The sequence below is a fragment of the Mobula birostris genome, chromosome 12 (assembly GCF_030028105.1).
Source record: "Mobula birostris isolate sMobBir1 chromosome 12, sMobBir1.hap1, whole genome shotgun sequence".
NCBI lineage: Eukaryota > Metazoa > Chordata > Chondrichthyes > Myliobatiformes > Myliobatidae > Mobula > Mobula birostris.
This window is the reverse complement of record NC_092381.1, coordinates 77,479,184-77,499,342: the sequence shown is the minus strand read 5'-3', so window position 1 is coordinate 77,499,342 and position 20,159 is coordinate 77,479,184. Positions and strand designations below refer to the sequence as shown.

Below are 20,159 nucleotides of genomic sequence, written 5' to 3'. Positions count from 1 at the left end.
TTTATGTTAGATTCTTCTGATTCTTCTACCATCTAAAGAACACAGGCCTGACTAACTCATTCTCTCTCATTGTCAGTCCTGCCATCCCAGGAGTCAGCGTAACAAATCTGTGTTCTACCATCCCACCCAATCCCCAAGGAATGAGCATTCTTCCACGGATCAGGAGTTTGTGTGAAGAGAGGTGGAAGGGGGGATTTGGGATATCAATATTTCTATCATTCATTCAATTGGGTCTCTTGTTTCATGGATATCTGTGAAGAGTATGAATTTCAGGTTGTATACCGTATACATTCTCTGATATTAAATGAACGTTTGAGACTTTGAAAAACTATACAGATGGGTCTCACCAATGCCCTCTGCAGCTGTAGCAAGGCAGTCTTGTAGCTACACTCAAATTCTCTGAAAATGTAGGCAAGCATACTGTACTGCCTGATAAACATTCTCAGTCCTGATGGAAGGTCTCAAGCCAAAACACCAACTATCCTTTTGCCCTCCTCAGATACTTCCTAACCATTGGGTTCCTTTTCTTGCTTCAGATTCCACTATCTGCATTCTCTGGGAAACCTCTTGATTTCTTAACTAGTTGCTGCACCTCAACATGTGGTCGCAGTTGTTGGAATGCAAAGGCACAAAGAGATTATCATATCTGCCATTTACCGTGTGTTATTACCTTTCAGATCATTTGCCTTTCTCTTCTGAGAGTGACAACTCCGTACTTGTTCACATTTAACTGCATCTGCCCACTATTTCAACTTTTCTAAATCACATTCAAGATAACTTGCACTCTCCTCACATCTCAACCTTTCCTCAACTCCACGTCACCTGCAGAACTGGGAGATCATGCACTTAGTTCCATCATCCAAAGTATTAACATCTATTGTGAGTAGCATAGCATCACTGTTTGGCACTTGCAAATTGACCCATTTTTCTTGTCAATCAGTTAATTGTCAATGAATTCAATTTAATGCATCAATTCCATGTGTTTTAGTAACTTCTTTTGGGGAAACTCATCAAATGTTTTTTGAAAATTCAAACACACCACATCTTCTTGCTTTACCTTATCCATTTCGCAAATTCCATCCTTAAAATAACACAACAGATTGATTAATTCCAGAAATCCATGGTGATTTTGTCCAATTCAATTAAAATCTTTCTAATTGTTCTTTTAATTGTGTGTGTTTTTTTAACAGATTGTAGCATTTTCCACTATTTGCAGAGCCACTTGATTTAGAAATCTGGAACAAAGGATATGAGGTTCTTGGGATATGCAACTTCCATTAATTATTTAACACAATTTCTTTGGTTATAATTATTGGCTTCATTTTCTCCCTGCCACTAAATCCTTTGTTCCGTGACATACTGTACCTAGGAGAGTACTTACCTTCTAGGTGAAGACAGAACTAAAGTACATGTTTAACTGTTCTGCCATTTCCTTACTTTCCCTGTTTCTTATTGTTTGAGACCAATAGGTCTTTTTGCTGACTTTGTGAGGAAATTTGCAAACTTTACTTTGCCCTTTCCTCCTGCCATTGCCTCACTTTTTCACTAACAACTCTTCATCCCATTGTGTTCCATGCAAAAATGAAACCCAAACTGTGGGCAAGTGAACATTGGAATAATGAGAAATGCTCATCCAAAAAAACAAGAGTAAAGTTTAAATCAGTCTTGCACCTCACAGTTGGTCACCTGTTTTCCGGTTTGACACTGAATATGCCAAAAAACAGTATGTGATCAAATTTTAGTTCTTTGCCTTTTTTTGTGGATAGATTGATCAGAGATTGTTATAATGTAACAAAGGGGATACTCTTCCCCCTTCCCTTCCTTCCACGGCCTTCTGTCCTCTCCTATCAGATTCCCCCTTCTACAGATCTTTATGTCTTTCACCAATCAACCTCCTAGCTCTTTACTTCACCCCTCCCGCTCCCTCCTCCCAATTGCACCTATCACCTACTACCTTGTTTTTCTACTTCCCCTCTCCCCATCTTCTTACTCTGACCCCACCTTTTTTCTCCAGTTCTGATGAATGCTCTTGGCCTGAAACGTTGACTGTTTACTGTTTTCCATAGATACTGACTGGCTGGCTGAGTTCCTCCAGCATGTTATGTGTGTTGTTATAATGTAAACCTTTTTCAACTTTACACGATTCGTATTGTTATTGCAAATCCATTAAATTTTTGTAATCGAAGAGTATGATATGATTAAAATTGATACATTAATCATTGACATGTCCATTCCCTCCTTTAACATACAATATAGTTATTACTTTGGTTATAATATTTTCAAGAAATTGCAATGAAAGCCAGTACAAAATATTTTTAATACTTTTGAATTTTTAGAATTAAAATGTAAGAGACCAGATATACACAATGCAAATGTGAAGACTGAGAATGAGGAATTTAGATATCTCGAAAAATTATCGTACACCTGCAATCGTAATTTTAAGCCTTCTGGTCTTCGATCAACCACATGTACCGAGTCCGGATGGAGTCCACCACCGTTATGTACACGTAAGTAGATTAGTTTATATAATTGTGTGCTTATTTTGATTAATTTATTTGTCAGAAGACATCATTTCTTGGACTATAGACTATATGGCACTTGGCCCTGAATTGTACAAAGGTTGAAAGAAAATGTAATTTTTATTCTGTACCTGGATACAGTACTGATCATAGTCCTTCACCATCCTGTCCTCAGTCCCACAGAGCCTTATGATGCAAATTAAACAAAGTGGTATCCTTACATTTAATACCAATATTGCCTTAACAAAGACAGCAAGTTATGGCCTTTAGCAGAAATTGCTTAACTTCTGTTTTCAGTTGTTCCAATAGTGAAACAGACCATGTAGAAGGTAATCACGAGGAATTCTGCAGATGCTGGAAATTCAAGCAAAACACATCAAAGTTGTTGGTGAACGCAGCAGGCCAGGCAGCATCTCTAGGAAGAGGTACAGTCGATATTTCAGGCTGAGACCCTTCGTCAGGACTAACTGAAGGAAGAGCTAGTAAGAGATTTGAATGGGGGAGGGGGAGATCCAAAATGATAGGAGAAGACAGGAGGGGGAGGGATGGAGCCAAGGGCTGGACAGGTGATTGGCAAAAGGGATATGAGAGGATCATGGGACAGGAGGCCCAGAGAGAAGGAAAAGGGGGAGGGGGGGAAACCCAGAGGATGGGCAAGGGGTATAGTCAGAGGGACAGAGGGAGAAAAAGGAGAGTGAGAGAAAGAATGTGTGTATATAAATAAATAACAGATGGGGTACGAGGGGGAGGTGGGGCATTAGCGGAAGTTAGAGAAGTCAATGTTTATGCCATCAGACGGAATATAAGGTGTTGTTCCTCCAACCTGAGTGTGGCTTCATTCTGACATGTCTATCCACGGCCTCCTCTACTGTAACCTTGTCCATTTGTCCCCCCCATCCCTCCCCACTGATCTCCCTCCTGGCACCTATCCTTGTAAGCAGAACAAGTGCTAAACATGCCCTTACACTTCCTCCCTTACCACCATTCCGGGCCCCAGACAGTCCTTCCAGGTGAGGCAACACTTCACCTGTGGGTCGGCTGGGGTGATATACCGCGTCCAGTGCTCCCGATGTGGCCTTCTATATATTGGCGAGACCCGATGCAGACTGGGAGATCGTTTTGCTGAACACCTACGCTCTGTCCACCAGAGAAAGCAGGATCTCCCAGTGGCCACACATTTTAATTCCACATCCCATTCCCACTCTGACATGTCTATCCACAGCCTCCACACTCAGATTGGAGGAACAACACCTTATATTCCATCTGGGTAGCCTCCCACCTGATGGCATGAACGTTGACTTCTCTAACTTCTGCTAATGCCCCACCTCCCCCTCATACCCCATCCGTTATTTATTTATATACACACATTCTTTCTCTCTCTCTCCTTTTTCCCTCTGACTATACCCCTTGCCCATCCTCTGGGTTTCCCCCCCCTCCCCCTTTTCCTTCTCCCTGGGCCTCCTGTCCCATGATCCTCTCATATCCCTTTTGCCAATCACCTGTCCAACTCTTGGCTCCATCCCTCCCCCTCCTGTCTTCTCCTATCATTTTGGATCTCTCTCTCCCCCTCCCACTTTCAATTCTCTTACTAGCTCTTCCTTCAGTTGGTCCTGATGAAGGGTCTTGGCCTGAAACGTCCACTGTACCTCTTCCTAGAGATGCTGCTGGCCTGCTGCTTTCACCAGCAACTTTGATGTGTGTTGCTTGTAGAAGGTAATTTTTTCTTGGGATCTGGTTCTTAGACTATAATTGAATTGCAACACAGACTGGGTGGCAAAATAATTATAGGTAGGTCAGAGAAGAGTATGGCTTTGCTTGTCTCTCTTATCTATCTGAAACATCCATAGACACCACCTGCTAACATACACTTGGTTTGCCAGTGGCAAGTGGCAAATGACACCACTGCTGATGTGGGTAACACCAAGAGCTGGGGCCAAAACATTCCCTGTCAATGTCATGGCAGAGAGCCCAATATTGAAGTACTTCCATCGCTTCCATACATCTGAGTGATACATAGAGTTATAGAACACTACAGCACTGATAAAAACCCTTCAGCCCATCTAGTCCATGCCAAACTATTAATCTGTCCAGTCCCATCGAACTGCACACAAACCATAGTCCTCCATACCCCTTCCTTCCATGTACCTATCCAAATTTCTCTTAAATGTTGAAATTGAACCTGCACTCACCACTTCCACTGGCAACTCATTCCACACTCTCTTCACCCTCTGAGTGAAGAAGTTCCTCCTCATGTTCTCCTTAACCATTTCACCTTTCATCTGTAAAGCATGACCTCCATTTGTAGTCTCACCAAGCCTCAGTGGAAAAAGCCTGCTGCCACTTACCTATCTATATCCCTCAGAAACTTGTATACCTCTATCAAATCTCCCCTCATTCTCCTATACTCCAGGGAGTAAAGTCCAAGCCTATTCAACCTTCCCTTTAACTCAGGTCCTCAAGTCTTGGCAACATCCTTGTAAATCTTCTCTGCACACTTTCAATCTTACTGACATCTTTCCTGTAGGCACTGAAAGCAGTTTCTGACCCTTTGTTGACGTCTGATGAACCCAGTGTCCAGACCTATCCTTCTCCATAACTACCTCGAAACTAAAGCCATTATGATCACTTGATGCAAAGTGTCCCCTACACAAACTTCTATCACCTGCCTTGTCTCATTCCCTTATAGGAGGTCTAGTATTGCACCCTCTCTAGTTGGGATCTCTGTGTATTGATTAAGGAAACATTCCTGAACACATTTGACAAACTCTATCCCATCCAGTCCTTTTACAGAATGGGAATTCCAGTCAATATACAGAAAGTTAAAATCACCTACTATCACAACCTTGTTTCTGGCAACAGTCTGCGATCTCTCTACAAATTTGCTCCCCTACATCTCTCTGACTGTTGGATGGTCTTTAATATAATCCCATTAATATGGTCATACTTTCTTATTCCTCAGTTACCCCCATATAGCCTCAGTAGACAAGTAGTCGAGCCTGTCCTGACTGAGCACTGCTGTGTCATTTTCCCTGTCTGGTAATGTCACACCTCCCCTTTAGTATCTTCCGCTCTATCATGTCTAAAACAATGGATCTCAGGAATATTGAGGTCCAGTTCTGACCCTCTTGCAACCATTTCCCATGAATATTTACAATGTCCACTTGCTGATCCATGCCCTAAGCTCATTCTCTGTACTTCTTGCATTGAAATATACACAATTCAGAAAATTAGCCCCACCATGCTTAACCTTTTGATTCCTAACTTTGCATGGAGGCTTAACAACATCTTTCCTCACAACCACTCCACTATCTGCTCTAGTGCTCTGGTTCCCATATTTTATCATTCAGTGTATTTTCTCTGTGTATGACTCATGACGTATGTGCCTAGTACAACCTGTTTAATTTTAAATGTTTACAGTTGTTTTCTTCATAAAAGCTTCCTGGGAAGTAAAATCTAAATTTATCAGTGAAAATTCCTGGTAGGCATCAGTTGGGCAAGGGGGGGAATAAGAGCCAAATCAAATCCTTTGACTCTAGTTAGCCAATGTCAGAATATTACTGTAGCTATTTGACTGAATCACTGCAATTATTGTCACATCATTAAATAAACTGCTGACTTCAATTAGAATTTAAATCTAGACCAGTGTAAAAAAGATTGCTGATTTCCTTGCATTCATTTTGCACAAAGTTTTAGTTCCACCCGTTGTGTTCCATCACAATATCTTCTAAATAATAGCAGTGGTAACTGAAAGTTATTGTAGTCAATTATTTTATGTATTGGTCCCATTGATATAATGAACATCCATCCGAGCAATTTTCATTGCCTTTAATCAAAATGATCAAAAGAAATGCAAATGTTCAGATACTACTGCCAGTTTCCAGTTCAAAGCCTAACATTCTTGTATTTCAGCAATAGTATGTTCAAGACCACCAATAGAAAATGGTCATTTTGAAACCACCAAGTGGATATTTTCCCATAAAGAAACGGTGGAATTTGTTTGTAACAGAAATTATAAACCTCTAGTATCAAATCAAGTTCGGTGTGAAGAGCAAGGATTGACACCAAGTCCAAGCTGTGTAGGTAATTAACTTTTAACTTTTATTTATTAATACATCACTAATTAGTCAAAATGAACACAGGTCATGTGGCTTGCCCACATTCCATAAAATACATTATATTATTACATCAATTTATCAAGATGTGTATTTTATCAGGTTAACTTAAAAATAAATATCTTCCACAATATGCAATGACATATTATGCTAAAATATTTGGTGTAATATGCTGAAGAAGGTTACTTTAATGTAAAGGTGGTTAAAAACAGACTCTTTTGAGCATTGTCCACCCTGTACCATTTACATCAATTGATATCTATTTATCTTGGCTTTGGATTTATCCAAGTGACAAGATAATTGATGATTTTCATATTCTGTAAAAATGCTTTAATCTGTTATCTGAAAATAATTCTCAAGATTTGAATAAATTTGCACAAAGATATGCACAAGAGAAAACTGTTGTGCTTGTTGGAGGTCAATCAAGACCTAAGACCTGCCCCCGGACATTACTGTAAAATAGTCTCATTGGGCCATCAATCTTCAGCCAATATGTCAATGGCTTTCATTACAACATTATGTCAGAAGTGAGAATGCCTATTGATGTTTGCACTCCTTTCCTAGATTGCTGTATTAAACTTGGTTGTCTTTGTAATTATGTACAAATGGAAGTGCTGAATAGATGACCCAACTTAGCTTGCTCCTGAGATTTCATCAATATAGTCTTCTGCTATCTTGAGTTATTCCCTTGGGCACTTCCCAAGTCCTTGGCCTTTACCATAAGAAAGAACAAGGACTGCAGGTGCATATCAGCACCACCATGTGCAGGTTCTCCTACATTTTTAATGCATTGGAAATAAACCTTCATTTATTGTGCATTCTTCTGTCTAAATCCCGAACTCCCTCCACAAAAGGATTACTGAAGTATCTTCCCCAGAAGACCACTGCAGTTTGAGAACCCAGCTCAACTACCATCTTCTCACTGGCAATAAAGACTGACTTTGCTAAAGATGGCTTGATTTCAAACTTGAATAAATGTCAAAATAATTAGGTAGGCACCAATCTAATGAATTGGTTGAAAGATTAGACCATAAGACCATAAGACAAAGGAGCAGAAGTCGGCCGTTCGGCCCATCGAGTCTGCTCCGCCATTTTATCATGAGCTGATCCATTCTCCCATTTAGTCCCACTCCCCTGCCTTCTCACCATAACCTTTGATGCCCTGGCTACTCAGATACCTATTAATCTCTGCCTTAAATACACCCAATGACTTGGCCTCCACTGCCACCTGTGGCAGCAAATTCCATAGATTCACCACCCTCTGGCTAAAAAAATTTCTTCACATTTCTGTTCTGAATGGGCGCCCTTCAATCCTGAAGTCATGCCCTCTCGTACTAGACTCCCCCATCATGGAAAACAATTTTGCCACATCTGCTCTGTCCATACCTTTCAACATTCGAAATGTTTCTATGAGGTCCCCCCTCATTCTTCTAAACTCCAAGGAATACAGTCCAAGAGCGGACAAGCGTTCCTCGTATGTTAACCCTCTCATTCCTGGAATCATTCTAGTGAATCTTCTCTGTACCCTCTCCAACGTCAGCACATCCTTTCTTAAATAAGGAGACCAAAACTGCCCACAGTACTCCAAGTGAGGTCTCACCAGTGCCTTATAGAGCCTCAACATCACATCCCTGCTCCTATACTCTATTCCTCTAGAAATGAATGCCAACATTGCATTCACCTTCTTCACCACTGACTCAACTAGATTAGATTGCATAATTGGAATCACTATCCAAACAATATGTCACAGTATCTGCAAGTTTAAAGTGAGTAGCATTTAATTTATTTGCATCTCAAAATAAAAATTACAGAATATCATTCATGATGTTATTGCACAAAGCCTTGAGAATTGTAACACTTTGTGCATGGAGCAATCAGAAGATTTGTACAGAAGAACCACATATAATTAAAAGGCTATCCATCCATATCTGGCACTAAAAAATATCATCTACCAGAAAGGATTTGTTTGATCATAGAGCATTTTAATAGCACGGACGACCACTGTTTCTTTGCCAAATAAACTACCCAAATCTTTTTATGTGGTGTGATGAAGGGCTTACTTCTGTTCTGCACAACTGCATGCCTTCTTTTTTGATCTATCCATTTGTCTTAGACAAAGTGTTCCTCCTCAATATTCAATGTCCTCTCTTGTATTCCTTTATCTGATTGCACCTTCTCAAATGTATTAGTAACTTCCATTCACCACTTTTCTGCCTAATTGACTAAACCATCAATATTTTCTTACAACCTAATGCAATTCTGCTCACTTTCAAGCATGGCATATTTTCTTGCATCATCTGCAAATTGTTTTTTCATTCTCCTTAAAACATCAACATATATTTAAAAAAGCAATGGAACTCCGTTGTCAACAACTTTCCACTCACAAAACATTTGCTCCTTGCTACGGATCATTTTTGGATCTAATTTGTCACTTTCCTTAGATCCTATAGGGTTTCATATTTTAACGATCTTCAATGTAGCCATTTCTCAAAAGCCTTGGTAAAAATCCATTTGCACTACTTCGAAATCATTACTCTCACCTACACAACTTGTGAACTCCTCAAAGGGTATATGAACCACTTCTCCTTAATAAGTCCATGCATGATATGTATTTCCTTAAATAAATCATACAGTGCTTGAGAATTAACTATAACCATTTGCACCAGTGAAATGAAACTGATCTGTGATCTATTCCTTTTTATTTTTGTACACCAGCATGCGTGTCTCGCATCACTGCTGCAGCCTGCGATGATTGAAAATCTATAATCAGTGCCTATATAATTTTGTCCATTTCATATGGATTTATTCACATTCAGATATCATAAATAACTTAATAATTTGTCTTTCCATGGGCACATTGCAGGACTTCCAGGCTCACTATCGGATTCTCCAACTTCCAATAATTCACTTCCTCTATCTGTACCAAAATGGCCATTTCATCATATCAGCTGACCTGTAAAATCAGCTCAGATTTCTTCCCCTCTGTGTTTGACACTCTGAACTGCTATTTGCATAAACCAAGACAGATACTTGTCACCCTCCAACTGCCCCATTTACAACTCATTCTCATTGCTATCCTGGTCCTGACAAGTCACAGATTGGTCCCTCCCTGTATCTGTCATTCCTCCCTACCCAACCTCATCTCTGCAGTGTAAACTTGTTTTTTCCTCCTAGTCCCAGTTCTTATGACCTGAAATGTTATACCTGTTTCCCTTTACACAGGTGCAAAGTGTTTTCAGCATTTTATAATTTTGGTTCAGATTTACAGACCAACAGATTTTTACGTTTTCAGTTTGTCAAGTATCATTTTTATCCCATACAGTGCTTCATCGCTGTTCAACGTAACTAGTACACCGATATAATTCCCCGTTCTGTGCGGAAGGGTACAAAACGTGCAATGAGAATCTTGCGTACATTCAATGCCTTCATATGCATGTCCCTTATAAGTTTTCAAGTGCTCCATCACTGACAGTCATGACGAGACCAAGAGCTCTTGAAATCCTTTCCAACTCTTCACTTCTTAAGATTATTTTTGTCACTGTGATCTGATCAAAATTTTCCCATTATCTTCTTGTTTGACTTGGTGTCAAATAGTGATAGTGAATTTTGGAATGTTTTATTCAATTAAAGACCCTTTATCAACAAAACATGATGAAAGATTCTGGAAGTTAGTACATGAACGATTTTCTTTAATTGAAATTATATTTTTAATGGTGAACATAAATTAACATTGGAAATTGCATATCTCTCTCTCTCTCTCTCTCTCTCTCTCTCTCTCTCTCTCTCTCTCTCTCCCCCCCCCCCCCCCCAAAAAACTCAGCCTGTGTTTTGGACATACACTTCCACCATTGTCAAGTACTATGTGGATGGTCTGCAGTGCAGGTCACTGAATGAGCAACGATACATGTCCTTAAGATTATACTAATCCAGCCAATTTTGCTTGTTGTGCTTTTGATATTTCTCTATTGTTTAAATCTATCCTTCTTATTTTTACTGCCTTCCCTTCAGATCCATTCCAAACCAAACCGTTTCATTTTCCACCTTTCTTTAAGATGGGCAGCCTGTTTGAAGGCATAAATGTCACAACCTCGGGTTATTAATCATGTTTTCTGAGGGTTCATGTTTTTTTTTTAAACAGTTTCATTGTTTTTATTTCTTGATTAGAGTATCAATAATTGCTTTGCTTCACATTGTGGCTGTTGTAATGGTTTCTGATTTTGCCATGACCTTGCAGGTGTTAAATTTAATAGGTTCGGTTTTTGTTTGACTGATGTTTTGTCTTTGTATAATTTGCATTTAGGTGGAGGCTTGTTGGCCTGGCATTGGGCCTTCATTAACTTGTACTCTTGTTTGACTTTTTGAGTTTATTGTTTTGTCTGATTTTTGCGGGTTAGTTAGTAGGGCATGAATTTTTTTCGTGCACTGAGATTTAAAGAGGCAACGCTCTCCCCTCAGTGCTCAGCCAATATTGACTCCAGTTTGGAGTTTTTCTGATCGAGGTTTTCTGTTCTCTGTGTCCTTGCTTTACTTGTTTAATTAAACTCTGAGTTTAATTCAGTTATTCTGAGTCTCTGTGTTTTCCTGCGCCTGAATCCAGGCATGAACCCTAACACTTAAGTGCTGGCAATTTGCTGATTCCACTTGGCGAGTTCCTGTCATTATTAAAATTCTCTTTCATATATATTTAGAAGACTGGTTACCTAATACAAAACCTGTGTCCATGGAGAGCCATGGTTTCCTTCAACTTCTTCCTAAACACTGTTGGCACTTTTTGTGTCATATCCAATTCTAGCATTCTCCCTCACCTCAAAGAAAGTAAAAGGCAGAGCAAGAAGAAAATAGCAAATAGAAAACAGAGATGTAGAACGAGATGGATAAAAAAAACCAAACTCATACACATTACACACCATGAGCAAGTGGCCATATGTTTCATTTCAACTTACTAAATAAAATCTCCCAGGAAAGAATGGTAATTACAGCATTATCAAATGATGCTTATGAATGGGTTTGTTTGTTTCTGTTTTTATTTTACTCTGTATTCTAGACATGGAATTTCTGGAACATTTATAGGAGAAGTTTGAAGATATTCTTAAGCATAATCTCATTCAGAGAATAGAAGTTGTGTTTTTGACAATGGGAGGATCATTCAATTATTAGACTTGTTTTGGTTGCAATGCCATGAACAATTCAACAATAACATTTGATAATGTTATATGACTGTCCTCAGAAATCAGATGCCACATAGAAATAGATGCAATTATTTCCCCGAATCCATGGGCAAAACGAATTGGAGACTGGATACAATATAGATGCCGTGCTGATAGATCGTCACACAATTCTATATGCACAGAAAATGGATGGAAACCCCCTCTTAAATGCACTGGTATGTGTCCTTTTTTTTCATTGGTCCATGGGAAATGATAAAATAAAATAAATGATTTTTAAATCTGGTATAAACAAATATTTGATATTTCACTGAATAAAATCTTAATCAGTCTGCTTACATAAAACTGTTGGAGTCCTTCAAATGAGGGAGTAATTAGCACATTGTCAATTAAAAGGAGATGTATATCTTAAGTTATCCCTAATCATATACATACATGGGAAATAAAAATATCTACAGAATCTTATTTTTTAATTTCTAGTTATGGAGTCATAGACAAGTTTAGCACAGAAATAAGCCCTTCAGCTCACCTAGTCCAGACTGAACTATTGAAACTGCCTAGTCCCATCGACCTGCACCGGGACCCTAGGTCTCCCTACTCCTATCATCCATGTACCTATCCAAACTTGTCTTAAACAGTGCAATTGAACTTTCATGCACAACTTGCACTGGCAACTTGTTACACACTCTCATGACCCTGAGTGAAGAAGTTTCAAATAGTTCCATTTCAATTTAATATCAGAGAATGTATACAGTAGACAGTATACCCCGAAGAATGAGTAACAGAAACATCAGAACTCCAAAGCCACCCTCGGCCCTCCACGCATAAGCAGCAGCAGAAGTATCGACTGTACCCCTCTTACCTTCCCCTCGTATTCCCCTTAAACTTATCACCTTTCACCCTTAACCCATGACCTCTAGTTGTAGTCACACCCACCCTCAGTGGAAAAAGTCTGCTTGTCTTTCCTCAGCCATACCTCTCATAATTGCGTATACCTCTATCAAATCTCTCCTCAATCTACTATGCTCCAAGGAATAAACTCCAAACCTATTCAATTGTTCCTTATAACCCAAGTCCTCCAGTCCCAGCAACCACCATTCTCTGGCTCCTCCCACGAAGTCAATGTTTAATCCAATTTCCTTACATCATCTTGAATACTGAGCGACAGAACCTTCTTGACCAACCTCCCGTGTGAGAATTTGTCAAATACCTTATTAAAGTCTATATAGACAATATCCACTGCTTTGCCTTCATCAACCTTTCTGGTAACTTCCTCAAAAAACTCTACAAGATTGGTTAGACATGATCCAACACACACAAAGTTATGCAGGCTATTCCTAATCAGTCCATCTTTATCCAAATTCTTGAATATTGGGTCCCTTAGGATATCTTCCAATAACTTTACCATCACTGGTCTAAATTTCCTGGTTTATTTTTAGAGCCTTTTTTAAACAACATAAAAACATTAGCTATCCTCCGACCCTCCAGTACCTCAACTGTCAATAATGATGATTTAAATATCTTTGCTAGGGCCCCTGCAATGTCTTCACTAGCCTCCCACAGAGTCTGAGGGAACATCTTGTCAGGCCCTGTGGATTTATCCACCCTAATTTGCCACAAGACAACAATTACCTCTTCCTCTATAACACATTTGACAAACTCTATTCCATATAGTCCTTTTACAGTACAGGAGTCCCAGTCAATATGTTGGAATTTCAAATAACCTACTGTATGTTTCATGCAACAGTCTGCAATCTCTCTACAGACATGTTCCTCGAAATCCTGTGGACTGTTGGGTGGTCAATAACGTAACCCCATTAACGTGGTCGTATCTTTCTTATTGATCAGTTCCACCCAGGAAGACTTACTAGACAACCTCTCAGTCTGACTGACTGACATGTTGGACTGAGCACTGAGTCACTTTCCCTGACTAGTAATGCCACCCCTCCGCCCTTTAATCCCTCCTGCCCTGTTGTGCCTAAAACAATGGAACCCCGGAATATTAAGCTGCCAGTCCTGCCCCTCCTGGAACCAAGTCTCACAAATAGCTACTAATTCAATGGGTTGATCCATACCCTGAGCTCATCTGCCTTTCCTACAATATGTCTTGTATTGAAATATATGCAGCTCAGGACATTAGTCACACCATGCCCAACCTTTTGATCCCTGACTTTGTATGAGGCCTTAACAACATCTGTCTCCACAATTTCTCCACTATCTGTTCTGATACTTTGGTTCCCATCCCCCCTACAACTCTAGTCTAACCCCACCTCTTCCCGCGCCCCCCCCCCCCCATGTCATCACCAGCAAACCTTCCTGCTAGGATATTAGTTTCCTTCCAGTTTAGGTGCAAGCCGTCTCTTCTGAACAGGTCGCACCTTCCTTGGAAGAGAACCCAATGATTCAAAAAACTGATGCCCTCTCTCCTACACGTATTCATGTGCCACATGTTAAACTGTATAATCTTCCTATTTCTGGCCTCACTACCACGTGGCATGAGGAGCAACCTTGAGATCAGAACCCTGGAGGTCCTGCCCTTTAACTTTGAACTCACTTTGCAGAACTTCATCTCTCTTCCTATCCACATCATTATATTTACATGGACTGGCATTTGCTTTTAAAAATTATTCCCAAATTCTATAATAGCTGAGAGTTTCATAATGCAGCACTTAAGGAAATGCAATTGGAAATATTCACGAACACAGCATTCAACAATTTTTAGGCACTCTCCGAGACTTTCAATGTCCATGGCTAATGAGGCTGAACTTTGTGCAAGAAATATGCTCACTCTAGCCCTTTCTTGGTTTGAACCATAACTATTACTCATTCACAGAAATGATAATGGCATATAATGATGTAAAAACTCAAAATGAGAATTATTAAAGGGGTCTGGTAAATCTCTCCTGCTGCCTTAGACAGCGTGCTATGTCAGTGGAATAGTGACATTTATGAAACATAAACTGGATAGCAGATTGTCGATAAGTAGATGTTAGCACTGTCAAGCAGAAGTTCCATAGCTTTTCTGATGACCAAATACAGACTGATTGGTTGGGAATTATCTGGGTTGAATTTGTCTGCTTTCTGAGATGAGAACGCCTGAAAAATTTGTCACGTCTTTTGAACTAGAACATCTTGGTTAAATGTACATGTAGTTCTTCAATTTTATGGTGAGTTGTCGTCTGTTATGAGTGTGGTTTGATGCTTCTGAACTCTCACCTACTTTCTGATATCTCTTGGATTGGAGACTATCTTTGGCACTATCTGCAGAAATTCGAAATGGATCAGCCATTTGGAATTCCTGGATGAATGGGAACGGGATGATTGATCCTTTGTTTTGGCACTTGCATGCTGGGTCTCGCTTCATTGAAGAAAGGAATATACAGCACTAGGAGCCTCCTTCTCCTGTTGACTATTACTTATCACCATTCGTGAGAAGATGTTCTGCAGACCTTTGATCTGGTCATTTGGTCGTGAGATTACATGGCTCTGTCAGTGTTCCTCTGTTTCTAGAGTTTAGTCTACAGTTCTTTACCATGACGGATTCACAAGGCTGGTATCTCATCTTTAGTTCTGCATAGTACTGCTTTCAGCAGGCCTTTCTGCACTCCTAGGTTGATCTCCTGGCTGGATAACAATGATAGTGTGGGACATAGCAGTAATAGATTGTGTTAATGTATTTCTCTGCAGTGGCTGATGGTCCACAGTGTTTCGTGGATCTGCAGTTTAAGATAGCAAATCCATTCTAAGTCTATGCCCTCTAGCACTTCTGTTATGCCACAACACAATGGAAGGTGTCCTCGGAGTGAAGATGGGACCTTATCTCCACAAGTACTGCACAACTTGTCATTTTTACCAAAGCTCTCATGGACAACTGCACCTTCCCCAGGTAGATAGTTAAAGAACACGTCAACTGTTTTAACCCTTGGTGTTGGTGGACACACAGCCTGGTGCAGACACACTCAGGAAGCTATGTCCTTCAGCATTTGGCTAAGTTAGTCTGGTGTTCCTGCCTAGTCACTCTTGGTGATGGATATTAAACACCCCATCCTTGGTACCATCTGAATCCTTGCACGTTCAATGCTCCTTCTGGTGTTGCTCAGCCAAGAGAAGTACTGATTCATCAGCAGATGGAGGAGGAGGTTTGCTTGATCACATCTAACCCAGTGGCACAAGATGTCATGGAGCCACCATCAACACTAATGACTGAAAGGGTGCTCTCTCATACCTGTACACCACAGACAATTATAAAGCATGGCACTGTGACGGAATCATTGACTGTCCATTTTGCTCCATAGATTATTCTTAGAGTCCTAAAGTCTTAGAACACTACAGAACAGTAATAGGCATTCTGGCCCATCTAGTTCATGTCCAACTATTATTCTGCCTAGTCACATTGACCTGCACCTGGACCATAGCTTCCCACCCCCCCCCCCCAATACCTCTCCTATCTATGCACCTGTCCAAATTTATCTTAGGTGTTGAAATCAAACCCGCATCCACCACTTCTGCTGGCAGCCCACTCCACATGCTCACCAGCCTCTGAGTGAAGAAGTTCCTCCTCATGTTCCCCTTAAACATTTCACCTTTCACCAGTCACTCGTGACCTGTAGTTCTAGCCTCACACAACCTCAGCGGAACAAGCCAGGTTATATTTACCCTATCTATATCCCTCATAATTTTGTATACCTCTATCAAATCTCTTCTCATTCTCCTATGCTCAGGGGAATAAAATCCTAACCTATTCAACATTTCCCTATAACTTATGTCCTCAAGTCCTAACAATATCTTATAAATTTTCTCTGCACTCTTCCAATCCTATTAATATCTTTTCCATAGGTAGGTGACCAAAACTGCACATGTTACTCCAAATTAGGTCTCACCAACGTCTTATTCTTGGCTTGCTGAATTGGTCTATCAGCTCGTTTTTGGCTCCCAATTGCAGCAGCCGCAGTCTCCTGTGACTCCATGATATTGAGATGATTCCATAGAAACACAGAACATTATGACACAGTACTGGCCCTTTGGTCCACACATTGTGCTAACTTTTTATCCTACCCTAAGATCAATCTAACCCTTCCCTCCTACATAGTCTTCCATGTTTTTTTATCATCCATGTGCTTATCTAAGAGTTTCTTAAATGTCCATGTACCCATCACGCCCTGTATATAAAAAACATACCTCCGACATCCCTCCTATACTTTCCTCCAATCGCCTTAAGTTTGTTCCCCTTTGTATTGGCCATTACCAGCCTGGGGGGAAAGAGTCTCTGGCTAACCACTTGATCTATACCTCTTATCATCTTGTACACATCCATCAAGTCACCTCTGATAATCTTTCACACATAAAGGAAAAGCCCTACCCTGCTCAGCCAATGGTCATAAGACATGCTCTCTAATCCAGGCAACATCCTCATAAGTGTGAAGTCTTATACTGGAAGTTCCAAGTATAAGTCTGATTGAACAAAGATATATGCAATTTGCTGAGGGCTAGATCAGTGGCATTTAGGTCTGGCGATCAAGGAAGAGACAAGAAGTCCAGGTATGACCTCCAGAAAGTCATTTCACATGCGAAGTTGCAATTCTAGACAAAATATGAAACACAGAAAACTGCTCAACAGCTGTGCCAGGGCTTGAATGCCATTTGAAAATTCAAAGTACGTTTATTATCAAAGTATGCATGCAGAATACAACTCTGAGAGTCGTCTTCCTCACAGACAATCTCAAAACAAAGAAAAACCATGGAACCCACTGAAAAAAAAAAACATCAACCCACTAACTCCCCCCCCCACATGCAAAAAAAACAGAACACACAAACGGCAACAAAAGGAGAGCGAAAACACAGAATATAAAACACAACATTAAAAGGCATATTCAGTTCAGCTGTGTTCATTATCTGCACTGATAATCACTCCCTAATTCAAAATCACCCAAAGTAGCCACAAAAATAGGAGCGATCTGTAAAAATAGAAACACATCATACATGAATTAGAGTCCACAATCCACAAACCATGCTCCAGCATCAACCTCCAACAGTATCGAGGAGAGAGAGACCACTTGAGTGCAAGGACATTCCCTCGGGAGCAGCAAGAGGGAGAAAGAGACCGTCACACACAGACACCATCCTCCTACAGCAGCGAGCGAGAGGCTGACAGATGCTGCTGAACACTTGCTCACCCTTCGCACCCACTTCCATGATTTCAATCTTCCTTGGAGCTTTAATCGATGAGAGACAGAGTTGAACATGGGCTCGTCCCCACCTCTTGGCTTCCCGGCCTCCAAGCTGCATGCTCTGATCACAACCTCATGGAACCCTCTCGGAGACAGCAAGGCACCAGATCACCCGACTGGCCTGAAAACACGCCACCAGAATGTAGATAACAGGCTCCAACATTAGCAGAGCCACAGCTGAGTTAGAAAGAAGAGGTAAAGGAAGCCTCCTGCAAAGCAAAACCAAGCAACATATGTGACAACAAGATTTCACTCCCAGATGGGCTCAACGCCTTTTATGCTTGCTTTGACCAACAAAACATGGTCACACCTTCAATAACTCAATCAGCCCTCAATGACACTGTGATTTCAGTCTGTGAGGCCAATCTGAAAGTATCCCTCAGGAGTGTGAACCCAGTCTACGTACTTGATCGAGTACTGAAGACCTACGCTAATCAACTGGCTGGAGTGTTTTCAATTCGACATCTTATTTTGGCAGTTTTTAAAGCAGGCTTCAATCATGCCCAAGAAGAGCGTGGAAACCTGTCTCAATGGCTATCAGCCAGCAGCATTTACATCCACTGTGATGAAGTGCCTTGAGAGGTTGGTCATGATTTATGTCAGATCCAGCCTGAGGAGTGACTTCAATCCTTTCCAACTTGCCCACCATCAGAACAGGTCAACATAAGATGTTATTTTGTTTGATCTTCACTCAGCTCTGAAATATCTGGCCAATGAAGGTGTATACATCAAGCTGCTCTTCGTTGATTACAGCTATGTATTCAACACTATCATCCCCTTGACAATAATCACTAGGCTGCTAGACCTCGGCCTCGATACCTCCTTATGCAATTGGATCATTGATTTCCTCACCTGTAGACCAGAGTAATGTTGCATTGGCAACAATATCTCCTCCACTATCATCATTAACAGAGCTGCACTGCAAGGCTGTGTGCTTAGCCCCCTGCTCTATTTGCTTTACAATTATAACTGTGAGACTAAGTACAATTCCAGTGCCATTTGTTGACATCACCAATGTAGTTGCCAAATCAAAGGTGGTGATGAATTGGCATATAGGAAGGAAGATGAAAATATGGTCGAATGGTACCACAACAAAAACCTCTCACTCAAAATTAGCAAAAACAAAGAGTTAATTATTGACTACAGGAGAAAGAAACGGTTGGTCCATGAGCTGGTCCTCATTTGGGGACCAGAGGTGGAGAGTGTCAGTAACTTTAAATTTCTTGGTGTTATCATCTCAGGGGATCGGTCCTGGGACTGGCACGAAAGTGCTAGTACAAAGAAGGCACAGCAGCAACTCTACTTTCAGAATCAGGTTTATTATGTTGTGAAATTTGTTAACTTAGCAGCAGCAGTACAATGCAATATGTGATAATATAGAGTGAAAACCAATTACAGTAAGTATGTAAACAAGAGAAAACCTGCAGGTGCCGGAAATCTGAGCAACACACACAAAATGCTGGAGGAACTCAGCAGGCCAGGCAGCAACCAAAAAAAGAGTACAGTTGATGTTTTGAGCCGAAACTGTTCGGCAGGACTGGAGAAAAAAAACTGAGGAGTAGATTTAAAAGGTGGGGAGAGGGCAGAGGGAAACAGAAAGTGATAGGTGAAACCTCAAGGGGGAAGGATGAAGTAAAAAGCAGGGAAGTTGATTGGTGAAAGAGACAGAAGGCCATGGAAGAAAGAAAAGGGTGGCAGGAGCACCAGAGGGAGGAGATGGGCAGGCAGGCAAGGAGATAAGGTATGAAAGGGAAAAGGGGATGGGAAATGGTGAAGGTGGTGGGGAATGGGGGGCATTACTGGAAGTTTGAGAAGTCGATGTTCATGCCATCAGGTTGGAGGCTACCCACACGGAATATAAGGTGTTGTTCCTCCAACCTGAGTGTGGCTCATCACGATAGTGGAGGAGGCCATGGATGGGCATATCCGAATGGGAATGGGGTGGAATTAAAATGGGTGGCCACTGGGAGACCCCACTTTTACTGATGGATGGAAGATAGGTGCTCAGTGAAGTGGTCTCCCAATCTGCATTGTGTCTCACTGATATACAAGAGGCCTTACCAGGAGCACCGACAAAACAGTATATAACTTCAACAGACTCACAGTTGAAGTGTCGCCTTACCTGGAAGGACTGTT

General features: G+C 40.9%; 1 protein-coding gene across 1 annotated transcript in view; it reads left to right on the top strand.

Annotated features, from left to right (window-relative positions):
• LOC140206365 (complement factor H-related protein 5-like) overlaps positions 1–20,159 on the top strand; it is an 85,631-nt gene that overhangs the window by 27,599 nt on the left and 37,873 nt on the right. Inside the window, exons 6-8 of the mRNA XM_072274728.1 lie at positions 2,337–2,507; positions 6,429–6,599; positions 11,859–12,014. Of these exons, the coding sequence (XP_072130829.1) occupies positions 2,337–2,507; positions 6,429–6,599; positions 11,859–12,014 (498 nt within the window). The remainder of the gene's footprint in view (positions 1–2,336; positions 2,508–6,428; positions 6,600–11,858; positions 12,015–20,159) is intronic.